Consider the following 13,997-nt stretch of genomic DNA (forward strand, 5'->3'; position numbering starts at 1 on the left):
AGTGTCCATTAAGGAGTGTCAGGCAGGTGTAGAAAATCAGCGTGCTAAGATGAATTTCTTATTTGCTTGAATATAAATTTTTTTAAAGTGTGAAAAAAGTGCATTTCATTCCTGCAGCATGGATTGATATCTTTACCCCAAAAAACGTTAAGTGGCCATGACAATTTACACTACTTGTGATGTACACTTGGGCATATCTATCATTGTTGTTGCATCACTCGTGTGCCACACAAAGGGGCACAAGGGCGACACAACAACAAACTCAGATTTATCAAGCCACTCAAGACCACCTTGCATGGCCCTGAATGGCTTGATAAATCGCTGCATCATGTTACTCTGCCCCAGCGGGTGCTCCATGGGTGGAATGTGGGTGTTCCCACGCAACCACACATGGTGCATTCTTAGATGTACCATTAATGGTAGACTTGGGAATGCATCAAAATGCTACACCTTCCTAGGTGAAGCATAATGAGGAGAAATATCATTATTTCTCCTTGTGTTTTTTTTATCTATGTGTGCTGTATTCTGGAGCACACAGAGAAAGAGCAAAATGCCTCAAATTATTGTTCTTGTGCAGGAAGGTGTCCCTTTGTGCACAAAAATAATTCTGCTTGCAATGCAGGCAACCTTTGTTGGCCCCAGGCAGCCAAGAGTGTGCCAACACATGGAAAGGCCAGGAATATGCTGTATGATGTTAAATACTGCACTTTGCTGTCCTTTCATGCAACGCAGCAAGGTGGCTTTCTGTGTAGCTCTGTGTGAAAATGTGATAACTGTGCCCCTTTGTCTTTTAGCAACAACCCCACACAAAGGGGCATATTACCAAGCAATAGCGATAATTATCGCTATTGCTTGGTTAAAGACAAAAATTTACCGCTGACCTGCAGCGATTTTTATCGCAAATAAACCTTGGTATTACCAAGGTTTATCGCAAATGCGATAAAAATCGGCCGCAATGCATGAATATTGCTGAAAAGTCAGCGATATTCATGCATTACCGAGCTAATGCTCTTAGCCATGTTATCCACCTCCCATTGGATAACATGGCTAAGAACTGCTCAGGGCAGGTGTTAGCTTTTGGAGATATTCGTGCTTAGCGCGAATATCTCCATTAGTTGGTAATAGGAGATAGCGATGTTAGCGACAGTTTCCAGTCGCTAACATCTTGGCACGCCCACTTTACATGTCATTAGTGATAAATATCACTGACATGCAAAGTGGGGCCCAAGATGGTCGCTATCTCCTACTAGCTGTCGCTAACTGGTGTTAGCGACAGCTAGGTAATAGGGAGATCATTTTATCTCCGCTTTCTTGGCTTTTAAAGCCAAAAAAGCGGAGATAAACCCCCTTGATAATATGCCCCAAAGTTTCTTTCTTTGTGTATATACACAATAATCAAACTGCATGTGTATTTATCCTTCAAACACACATGCAGGTGTGCACCCACATTGTTTATCCTGCTATTTCACAGTCCAAAATATCTACAATGTACAGACTCCTACAAGCAGAACCGAGGTCCTTACTGAAAATACTGCATTAATTTTGAGCATTGCCAGAAAAGCTGTCGCACTCTCAACATCATCTAGTGTTCCACCTGTCCCCAGATAAAAACTGCAAGCTGAAGTAGAAAGCCATCATGTGGAGTTGGTCCCAGAATTAAGAAGAATGGCTAGGTTTTGCAACGGCTTAGCCACAGGCCGACAATGATATCGCCTTAGAGTCAAATTTCTTCATCAAGTTCCAGTTGCACATATTCCACCGTGCATTATGGACATACAGACACAGTTTAACATATAACATCAACTCTGTAGGAATGTTCAAACCTGTAAATTGTGTTTCTGACATGATATTTCGCTGGTGTTATAATATTCCTACTTTACCTTAGGTTTTGAGAGAGAGATGAAGTAAAAACGAAATTACTCCAGCTGTAACATCTAGCAACAGATACCTTATTGCTTGAATGGGTGATGCGTTTTAGGGTAACAACCAGTACGTCCACTTCCAAGAATGCAAATATTTCCCATTTGGCCTGAAAGCCTTACATAAATGAAAAGATGGTAGCATGTGCAGAAAGCTAACATGCCAAACACTTTGGGGAATATGTACAAGGGGATCTCGCCATCAGCACATCACTTTTAGTGACTTTCTGGTGGCGATATCCTCTTCTCCTCATTTACAAGGCGGTGTTACGCCACTGAACGTGGCGTAATGCCGCCTTGTAAAAAAGGCTCCTTTTCACGCTTCACTTAACTGAAAGGGGCGTGCAATGGATGTTGTAGTGGGCATTCCACTGCAACACCCATTGCTTTTTGGCACTGCCCCGTATTTACAAGGATGGGGCTGCTCCAAAAACTAAGCCCAGGGAATACCAGGTCTTAGACTGAGGATACGAGGAGAAATTATTAATTTCTCCTCGATAATTTCTCCTCGTATTTTGCTCTTTCTATGTGTGCTGCATTATGCAGCACACATAGAAACAGTAAATCGCCTTTAAAGATTTTTTATGTGCAAGAAGGTGTCCCTTCCTGTACATAATCGCCCCTGCAGCGCAGACACCCTTGCAACATGGCATAATGGTGTCTGCTCTGGCTCGAGGCTGCTTTTTTAGTGCCAACGCCAAGGGAAATGCAGGGGTACACCGCATCTTTGTAAATCCGGTGCATCCCTCCGTTTAAAAAATGTCGGAGTGCGGAGTTACCAATTTTGGAGTAAAAACATGCTCCAACATTGTAAATATACCCTTTGATTTCCACAACATCTTTGTGGAGAAACATATTAAGGATTCAAATGTAGCACAGACCTGCGCTGACCTGCACAATTTATGGATAACATTTAATATATCATGTGGCAAGTTGCATTTTAGCAGGTGACCTTCAAAATAATTCACATGAAGTTGATTGATTGGCACATCTATAACTGTATCAGTTGAAAAATGGCGGCCTATTATTGGTTATCTGAGACAGAGGAAAGAAAGACCATGGGTTGAACGCCTCCATGTGTTCAGCTTTGGAGGCCAAAGCATGAATTTTTGCAGTTGTAGCAATTGTGCCTTTGATGTCTGTGATTCCTCGACAGTAAAACTATTTAATACAAATACAAATACATATCATCACAGATCTGCATACACAAAGGCCTCGAGTGTTCTCGATTGGTGACCTACTCATCAGAATGGATCCCACCTTCAAAAACCTTACATGTGCTGTGTTCTGTGCCTAAAAGAGGGACATTTCGTTAAACATTCCACCAGCACCATCTTTTCATATACATGTTCACAGAACATTATTCACTTTTTAATATGATCTCTATATTCGTTTGTGTTATATGTTGGAAACCACACAGGAAAAGGGCTATTATTCTTCCATGATCTACAAAATGAAAGGCTCTTAATTATCTAAAAAAATACAAGACCCCAAAAGAAGTCAGTTTTGCGCCACTTTTTTAGCCTGCTGGAGCTCCTTCCACCGTATGTCCACCTTAGAGGGACCTGATCTTTGCCATTTTTTTGCAAATCTTGAGAATTGCAGTAAGAAGCAGATATGACAAAAAATTGGCTTAAGACATTGACAACACTGTGGCACCATTGAAAACCTATGGAAAAAGGACTGATGCTTATTGTGCGATCTAGTGTTTTGAGTCATTCTGATAATAAGCTGCGCAGTGTGCAATAATCACAAAAGCCAGAGCAATTCAGCACTGCAGATTTGTGTCATCTTCAATTGAGCTCCTTAGTGTTTTTGCTTACAAGTGGAATTCTAGCCTGTTTGTCTATTTAATGTGGTCATTTTCAGGATTGGTAACATCCTATGATATATGTAAACTAGCAATTAGTTGATTGCACATCATGTATATATCCATGATATGAAATCCACACTTCCAATAACAGTATAATTTATTGGCAGACCTTCCAATATGTAGCTATAACATTTTGGTTGTAATACTAGTGTCATTGCTAAAAATAGAGCCAATGACAGCTTAGGAGTCTCATTCCAAAGTTTGTAAACAGTATCATCTTTTGACTGCATTCTCACACTGACCGCCATTGTGGGTAAATGTGTGTCCCAAGCCCAATAAGGGTGTGGGACATGGAACTAAAATGTGTGATGTGGAGGCCTTATTGCTTTATTGACCAATGTATGTTTTTATTGCTGGGATTGTTTATTTCCATTAACCTGTGACTACTTAATCAACCAACAGCTTCAAAGTATTTTAGGAATGTATTGTCCAATAAAGACTGGTAAGGAAAGTTCAGTCATCCCAGCAAAGATGAGGTCCTTAATGCCCTACCGGCCAGTATTGGGCTATACTGAACCCAATGGGAGAAATGATTACTATTATATACTAGTCACCTTAAAAATGCAATTCTATTAACATAACAAAAATACCATTTGTTTTTTTACTGTTGAACAGTTTAACACTTGGTTGCTTGGTTAATAGTCTTTCCAACCAAGTTAATGCCCTTGTGAATAGGAGTTCCTGGCCAGTCAAAGTTTGAGAATCCCTTTCCATTGCCCTAGGCCAAATCGATGCATAAAACTAATTCTGATTCGCTGCTGCACTTGCGACACTGCTTCGAGTCTTCTGAACTTTGGTTTTGACAATGAGATTAAAAATTGTCTGCACATTGATGCTGCTGTTGTCCATTTTTTTTTTACAATGGAGCCATTTCTGAGGTTTCTTTGCCAAGTTTCTTCTTGGGTTTGAGACAGGGTTTAAGAACCAGAAACATGATTCCAATCATGTACAAGAATCCACATATGTAGAAGGAAACATCATATTTTTGTGTGATATCATAGATCCAACCTGGAAAACCAAGAAGAAAAAAACACTCATTATTTAAACAGATTTTTTTCAAGCTGAAAACACAGGTTAAGGATAAATATTACAATGCAATATATCAATACAATATTATCCCCGCAAATGTAAGTGTTAATGTGAATTAGTTAAGGAAGTCTTTCACAGCAACAATTATTGGTACACAGATTTGCTGATTTATGATAAAGGAAATTGGCAACTAGTAGTATAGATATACTACTACTCGTCAAGAGTGGCAGCTGGGCTCTGCCCTCTGTGTTTTCAGCTATTTTACTATGCCAATTGTAAATGATAATCTATTTTTCACTATTATTGTAATATAAATGCAAATCTTGCTGGACTTTGCAGGGTTTGCAAAATAGGTTTTTAACATAAGATTTTATTGGTAAGAAAAAAGCAGAGTCAATAAATCAGTCACATGTAAACGACACATTTGAATCAAATTACACAGTAATCAGGATGATAAATCAGCGTACATTTCGACATAAGGGTCCAGCCCGAGTCATGGCTAATTCAGCTGTCGGAGAGTCACAGAGTTCACCACGGTATTTATTCCAATGTCCCCATTTCTTATCCCACTTCCTGGGGCAATCTTTAGTTTTGTACACTGTTTTTTCGGCAAGCATGCAGCGGTCCATCTCAGCCATCCAGCCCACCACCAGCGGCCCCTCGGGAGAGCCCCACTTCATAGCAATGGAACGCTTAGCAAGCAGGAAACCCAATGCCGCCCACTGTAGTTCCAGTTCGTTCAGGTCCGTGGCCCCCCATATATTAAGGACACTTTCTTTTGGCGACAGTGGGACTGGCTTACCCAGGGAGTTTCTCATTTTACGAACTGTTCCCCCCCAGAATTGGTGTATTACCGGGCAGTCCCATAGGATGTGATAGAAGGTATCAGGTAAGCCGCAACCCCTTAGACACAACGCGTCAGGGCGCCTTCCAATTTTGGCCAGTATGGGAGCGGACATGTAGGCTCTATGTAAAACCTTCAGTTGGATTAGTCAGAACCGGTGGTTAATCGCTGTTTCTCTAGGGGACATTAGGGCCGCCCGCCATTCCTCATCTTCTAAGAGAACCAGGTCTTCCTCCCATTTGTCCCGTAGTGGCTGAAAGGTGTCAGGGAGATTGTTACAAAGCTTACGGTAAGTGTAGGATATGGCCTTTGCAGGGAGAGGTTCGGATAGCAGTCTATCCTCCAGGGGGTAATCTCAGGTATGGAGGTGAGGTCAGGGATGGTGGTGAGGATGGCATGCTTGATTTGGAGATAGCGGAAAGATTCTGTCAGTGCAAGGGAGTGTTTGGTCTGTAGGTCCGCAAATGTCAGTAGCTTACCCCTGTGTACTAAGTCACCCACTGTCGAAATCCCTATTGTGTCCCATTTATCGAACTCCTGAAGGAAGCAAAGGGAGCCTAGTCGTTGCGACGACCATACTGGTGTCTCTTCGGTAAGTTTGTCCGACCATCCCATACACTTGTTGGCTCTATGCCATAGTGCGACCGTGTGTGCCATGGGTCCAACATATCTTTTCCTGACCGGTTTGCTATAAAGGGCCCCCAAGTAACCTTCCCGCCCGGTCTGACATCTGTCAAGGAGGAAGGCCGGATTCATGGGCGAGCCATGTATCCAGTGATTGATGGCCACTAATTGCGACGACCAATAGTAAAGGCGCAGATTAGGCAAGGCGATGCCTCCGATATACCAACTTTGGGTGAGTTTATGGAGGGAGATACGGGCTGCCCCACCGTCCCACAACAGAAGACGCATGTCACTCTCCACAGCGCTGAAATAGGAGTCAGGGACCGAAAAGGGACAGTTTCGCAGGGCGTACAAGAAACGCGGGAGCGCCAACATTTTAAATAATGCCGCCCTGCCAGGGAGGGAGAGTGGGAGAGATCGCCAGTGGGCTACGTCACTGTGTAGCCTGCGTAGGGGACCCAATAGGTTCCGATCGTGGAACACTACCGGATCTGGTGTAACAAAGATACCTAGATATTTAAATCCATCTGAGGCCACCGTGATGGAAAACCCTCGGGGCAGCATGGGCGGGGGGCCGTGTAGCATGTATAGTGTCGATTTAGACCAATTGATCGAATGGCCCGAATATTTCCCGAAATTAGTGAGGACATGGAATAGACTATTAATAGAGGACCGGGGGGAAGCTACATATACCAGGATGTCATCGGCATAGAGGGAAATGTTGTCTGTGATCTCATCGGTCCATTGGAGGCCTCTAATGGAAACGTCCCTGCGGACCCAATGGGCCAGGGGTTCCAAGGTGAGGGCAAACAGTAGCGGTGACAAGGGGCAGCCCTGTCGGGTTCCCCTATGGAGTCTAAACCGTCGAGACGTGTGGTTGTTGACCCGCACTTGGCCCAATAAGTCTGTGTACAGGAGTCGTACCCATTGGATAAATTTGGGTCCGAAGCCAAATCTGCGCAGGACCTCAAAGAGGTAGGACCACTCGATCGAATCGAACACCATCGTGGCGTCAAGGGACAAAATGGCGGCATCTTGTTGTATAGTAGGTTGCCGACTCAAAACATTGTTGATCCTTCGTAGGTTCAGGGCTGTGTTGCGTCCCGGAAGGAAACCCGATTGGTCATCATGGATGAGGGAGGGAAGCACGACGAGGAGGCGATTAGCCAGAAGCTTAGCCAGGATCTTGGCCTCCGCACTAATCAGAGAGATCGGTCTGTAAGAACCGCAATCAGTGGGTGGTTTCTTCGGCTTGAGGATGACAGCTATGGAGGCCAATCTTTAATCGAGCGGCAGGGTACAACTATCCGGGCTGTCTACAAACATGTTTTTCAGATGAGGGACAATTCCGGGAGCCACACCTTTCAGAAATTCAATGGGAACTCCATTAGGACCCATAGCCTTGTCAGAGTTAACGGCAAAAAGTGCCGTAGTTAGCTCGTCCGCCGTAATGTCGGCGTCCAGAGTCTCTTTTTCAGTCTCGGAGAGGGTTGGTAGGCGCATCTCCTCTAGGAGTTGTCTGGACTCCTCCAAGGTGTAATGCGCTCCAGCAGTATAGATTAGCTCCAGATGGTCGGCAAAAGCCTCCGCTATTTCCTGTGGATCTGCGGTTGAGGACCCATCCGGTCTTACTATGGATGATACCCATCTAGTCCCCTGTTCACGCCGTTCCAGCCACGCAAGCATCTTCCCCGCATTGTCACCGAATTCGTATACGTGGTGGCGTGTGTGGAGTAACTGAGCCTGTGCCTTTTAGCAAAATAGGTTTTTAGAGTCTCAACACTTTGATATCGTGTTGCAGCTGTTGCCAGGGGCCTAGCATCAGTGGGGGTGTTTGGGGTGTGACACCCCCCTAATAAATTTATTCTGTAGTAAATAGATGGTGTACAGTTGCTTTAAGTCTGCTATGGTAAGGTGTTTGTCATATTTCACTTGGGATTTTTATATACACATGCAGACAAACACACACACCCTTGTCTCTGTTTTAAAGTTCTAAAAGTGTTTACTTTACTAAAGATTGAGTTATAAGTACCCCTCATGATCCACACTCCTCTCCCTTCCTACTGCTCCTTAAGGGTCCCTCCTGCCCTGCTTCTGTTAATGGATTTGATTCAGTGTAATTGTTAGAAAGCTGAAGATCACATCCCCTCAATGTTACTGACCAAACTTTGCCCCTGGCTGTACCCACTGTAGTTACACTAAAACAACAAATTATCGACCTGTGTACTTTCAAATATGCCATACGTGAACTTATTTAACTGACACTTCTGCCCTGACCATAGTCCATATCATTCAAAAGAAAAGTTCAAAATCCCTGTGGATAGCACAATAGGTATGGCAGTCCACAGGTGGCTATTAACTTCCAGACCCTGGGTACATTTTTTGCACCATACACTAGGAACTTATAGCCAACTTTAATATGTCAGTCAGGGAGAATCGCGTTTTTAAAAGGGAAGCATGGGCACTTTACTCCTGTTTAGCTGGGGTAGAGTGCACAGAGCTTTAAGTGTAGCAAAAATAGGGTCAAGAGAAGAGGTGAAAATCTGGGGTGATGATGCAGAAAAGACTGATTAGCTACATATTGTATCCCAAGCATGATCAGTGTGCCCTGATTGTCTGGATGGGAAGTATTTTGAACAATCTCTGTCCAGTCCAGATTTTATGTTCCTCTGAGCGAAATGTGACCATTTGAAGTGTCCTTGACACCACCGGTCCTAGGTTGCTTGTGTTTCGGTTCGGTTAGGACCTGGCCTGGCAGTTCGGGCTGGACTGTTCCCATGAGTGCAGGGTCAAGGCTGATTTGCATGTGGCTGAATCCAAACGAAGGTGGCATGGGGAGCAAAAGAACGATGGGTTGGGATGCCACCGAGAAATTGCCAGTGGTTAGACAAGCATTCCTCCCATCACCTTTTGTGTGTTTCTTGATACAACACCCTACACTGTGTCACACAGAGCACTCCTCCTTTGAACAGATCCATACAGTATAAGAGATCAGTGGCCTTAACCTGTTTTATGGACTTTCACGCTTCTCGCCCAGTGCTCAGCCACCCCTCTAAATGGAGTGCTAAATGTTCACTTGAGTGACCTCCCTCAAGGGACTTGGGGATAAAATTACACAGGATGGAGTCTAAAATCATACAGTTCATACAGCCGTTGAACATTGTCGGTCACACAGACAACACTTTCAAGCAGCTGTGAGGTGGCAAGTCGATGACATAAAAGAAAACACACACTCACTTTCCTTTGGGGGTTTACCTTCAAGTTTTATTAAATACATGATTACTACCACTTTTAGAGTATTACTGACAATTAATTAAAGCCATTACATTTTAAAAGGTTTAAAAATGACGGCCAGATATAGTAAACGTTTTTATAGTCGCAAACATTCAGAATCACAGTTTTCTACTGTAAACATGTTTTGCTATGTACCAAAGCCATTTTAGGCATTGGTAAAATTTTCTCCTAAAATGGGCTTGCGACGCCATACTGAATAGCTGTTTTTAAATAGCTGTTTTTAAGGTGCATGTTTTAGGCGACCATTCCAAATATCGATTCAGTATGAGATATATCAATGGTTAAAAATTAAGGGCTCTCGATTTGGGGTGGCAAAGAATCAGCAAACAGAAAGGGTCTCTTTGGAACCCCTTTTTCTTTTGTTAATGTAAAAAAAACTGCTGGGAGAAGGCAGTTATTTCGGGGGTACTACCTGCTCTAAAACAAACTTTTCACAAAAACAAAACTTTTTTTTATATGCAGTACCATTTCCTTCAGGGAAAACAGATTACATCAAAAAGTTTACTTTATGTAAAGGCAATCACAAACATGGCGGTCTGCTGGTCCTAGCTGGCCAACATCCCTGTGATGGCCACTAATCGGATTGAGTTGCATCTTGCAACCTACCTCATTAACATTCATGAGGCAGGTCGATGTGCTATCCTCTCCGAATTGAGACTTAGTGAACTCACCTGTTAGTATATACTTCAAAAGTTTATTACCCAAAATATAAGTAAAGTGACAAGAAAGGCTGACACGCACATACACACGTCACACACACACACACCACACACACATACACAGACACCCACACACACTCGTAATGACATCATCTGCATCACAGAACAACGACAGCAACTCCCTTAGAGGCTACACATTGTTCATTGCAATAAATCATGTTTTTCAGCTACTCATTAGATTTGGGTGAGGGAACCTCCAAAGAGTATGGTGACCCTCCTTGTTGCTGGTAGCAGCGCTGTTGCAATGAGACTTCTGAAGGCCATTGGTATGTCTTTAACATATCCCAGCAAGGTGAATAGTGTCATGGGGTGAGTTGCCCTGTGATAGAGGATAAAGTAGCGAGAGATTGAACCAGATGTCCACCATTCTCACATCAGATGAGGAAATCCCACTCCTGAGACCACACATCTGTCAGACTTGGAATCTCCTCTCAACCCACGTCTATGTAACCTATCTAGAGATTGATATATTCTATGTACGAATTTAAGAAGAATATGTCTATGTCCACAATTAGGTGCAGCAAAATTCCCACCCGTCATTTTTTAATTGCACTTGTAATTCCATAGCCCATGACCATCTGGCTCAAGGGATACAGATCGGTGCTCCTTTTAGACCATGATATTGATTTGAAAGGCCAGTTGTTTGAGTAAGGGGAGCTTCTGGGCAATCGCTAAAGTTTTAAAGGTTCGCAGAGCATGGGGAAATGTGCTAAATACAATTGTCATGCTACCTGTGGGGATATAGGAGAAAGTCTACTGGGGTAGACTGTGGCCTGTTTCGAACATATTCAATAGGGAGGAATCTGTCCTCAGTGAAAATGCCAACGATTTGGGAGAGTTTAATCACTGCTAGTTGTACGCACACCATTACTTTGCATGTCAGGTCTAAGAGTAGGTTGTGTGTTAGCAGATGGCCGGAGCATATATATTATCAAACTTGGCTCTAATACAGAGTTTGTTCCATGTTCAGATAGTCTATTTTACAGTGCCTTCCTCAATAGATGGAAGGGTTGCAGCTGTGGCTGCTACCTGTTAGCAGCAGTGGGCCGGGGTGGGGGGAAGGGGCGCTGGGGGGAAATAGTTTAAAAGAATCACTTACCTCCTCGCCGGCCGGCCGCTGCCTCTCGTACGTCCTCTTCCTGGCTTCTTGGGGAGACAGGAAGAACCAGGGCTCCCAAGCGCCCTGTAGCACGACGCTCAGCCAGGGGCTGGAGGGGTAGGCATGTTCTCCATGCAGGCTGTAATGCAACCTGCATGGAGAACATGGTTTGTGTGCATGACTGTTTTCGGCGACCCGAGAAATTTTATCATTTTCTTTTTTCTTTTTTTACACTGCAAAAAGCAGTGGGCGACACTCCTCCGCCTAAGCAGAGAAGCCGCCACTGGAGGGTCGGATTCAGGCAAACAGCAGTATTTATGGGAGTAGAGCACATTATGGTATATTCAATGGCAATGGGAGGTTGACAAGGAGGGGAGAGATAACAATGATAGGTGAATTGGGCATGTGCAGAAAGGTAGGTCTGGGAATGTGAATTCCTCTTGTTCAAACAACAGGGTTTGGGTCTCCCATTTTAGTCTGGGCTGTTTTACTTCCTATGCAGCCTCACTGTAAGAAATTGGAGTATTAAGGGAAGGGGGGTGAGAACTAATGTTTAATGTGAATCACAACAGTCACTAAATAAACCATCACTTAACTCTCTGGTGGCTTGGCACAAAGTAGTCGGGCTTAAATTAAAGGCAATGTGTAAAGTATTTATGCACTACTCAAACAGTAATAAAGTGAAAAGACAACACAATAAATATCCCAAAACAATTTAGAAGTATAGAGAATATTTTTATTAAAAACAATGACACCAAAACGCCAAAAATCCAGTACCCTGAACCAACTATATGAATTTTTAAAGTCTGAATGAAAAATAGTGCCAAGAAGCATGAAGTGTCGAATGCGGTTTTCGGGTCCCGAAACCAGTCCCAGGATGCTTGTTTCCGGTCCAGGGAGGACCTGGCTTGGCAGTTCGGGCTTGACTGTTCCCATAAGGAACAGGGTCAAGACTGATTTGCATATGGCTGGGTTCAAACTGAGGTGGCATGGTGAGCAAAAGAATGATGGATTAAACCTAGAACCTTGTGACTGGGGGGTGAGTGTTTGCATCGTTCAGCATTGCGTCCATCAATTGTTTCTTTCGCATTTGTCACCCTAAGTGGGAAGGGCTAGCCAGATAAAAAAGCGAAGAAGCTTAATACATCTACCTGACATCAAGATTAAAAAATGAACAAAAAGATTAATGAAATCAAAAATATTTTTCTAAAATGTTTTTCAATTTGTGTGATACTATACTATATCTAGATATTTATGAATCTATCACCAATATATTAGCACTGAGCCTGGTGCATACATTTTTCTCATGAGCTGTTTTCCCTGATAGGGTTTATAAAATTTTCAGGGGCCCCGTGCGTTTACAAGAAATAGTACACCGATTCCTACACCTCACCTACGCAAGGGCCCCTTGTGGTGTCCGGGCAGGAAGTGAAGCGGGCTCGTTCTGTCTCACTTTTCTGCCTCCTTTACAGCCCATCTCTGCAACCTTGCAGCAGCTCACTTTCACTGCCTGGACCAAGACTGTGTTTCTTGGTAGGCCCCAAGGAACTTCCTTTCTTCAGGTCTAAGGAGTTCTGATGCATCCTTGTGTTCTCAAGACCCGCTAATGTTCCAGTTATTCCCTCACAACTGCAGGAGGAGGGCGAGTGCTGCCAATGCCACCATTTTCCCCACACCACCATTTTCCTGACAGAAGGTTTGTATGTGGCCAGGCCTGTTCAGCTGCAAATCCTTATTACCCCTGCACCAAACTGTTGAGTAATCATCACATCCGAGCACCAGGGAAATCAGATTTAGGTTCCCTCTGCTGTTGTGTGCTGATCGGCTATCTAACTGTTGGATGCTTGTCAGAATAATAGTTTGCCAATAAGAGCCTCACTCAGGTACTGCCATCTTGTGGCCCTGTATTCTGGCAGTCCTTGACTCTCTTTCTGTTTTTATCCCAGTGTTGGGAGATATTTGTGCCTTCTACTTGATCACAAATGGGAAAAAAGTACTCTTATGAGACCCACCCTCAACAGATTAAGACACCGTGTCTCCTTTTCAGAGTGGTAGTCATGGAAAACCATCAAATTCCTGGGAGAATCGCTAACATTTTATGATGGAGGACATGCCCCAAGTATAGTCTCTTCCAGAGTTTTCACTTTCCCAGGACGAGGATTTTCTATCATTATTGAATTCAGAAGCAGCCTCGTTGCTATTTAGTCTCTTTAGTGGTTATGGGCAAGATGATTCCTCATAAATGCTTATCATAGAGTTAATTTTATCATTTTCAGTTTCTTTTATGACTTGACCAGAGATTAGCATGTACAGCAGTGGTGACAGTTTGTCTGTGAATTTATGTTTTGTGAACCCATAGTTGTGACCAGACCTTTTTATCTGTCTCACAAGAGTGTAGGCTTCTGGCTCACTTATGTAAAGTTCTATTGCTATTTACCAAACCAGGACCTAGAGCTAACATCAAAGTGTACATTTGTGTACATATATGTGGCGTGTGAGGTGCACATACAGCATGTATGAATGAACTACGGTAATGGAAACCTTTGAGTTGGGAAGCCTCCGACTTTCTCATGTGCACAAGATGGGGGTGAGGTTG

The 13,997-nt window shown here is 43.5% G+C and overlaps 1 protein-coding gene across 2 annotated transcripts in view; it reads right to left on the reverse strand.

Annotated features, from left to right (window-relative positions):
- Positions 1-1,514: 1,514 nt before the first annotated feature.
- SLC16A14 (solute carrier family 16 member 14) overlaps positions 1,515-13,997 on the reverse strand; it is a 224,687-nt gene continuing 212,204 nt past the window's right edge. Inside the window, exon 5 of one of the 2 annotated variants that reach the window (XM_078668161.1) lies at positions 1,515-4,800. In XM_078668161.1, coding sequence (XP_078524287.1) covers positions 4,649-4,800 — 152 coding nt within the window. In that variant the 3' untranslated portion in view covers positions 1,515-4,648. The remainder of the gene's footprint in view (positions 4,801-13,997) is intronic. The other variant, XM_078668162.1, reaches the window with a different exon arrangement.

Source organism: Lissotriton helveticus, chromosome 11 (assembly GCF_964261635.1).
Source record: "Lissotriton helveticus chromosome 11, aLisHel1.1, whole genome shotgun sequence".
Classification (NCBI taxonomy): domain Eukaryota; kingdom Metazoa; phylum Chordata; class Amphibia; order Caudata; family Salamandridae; genus Lissotriton; species Lissotriton helveticus.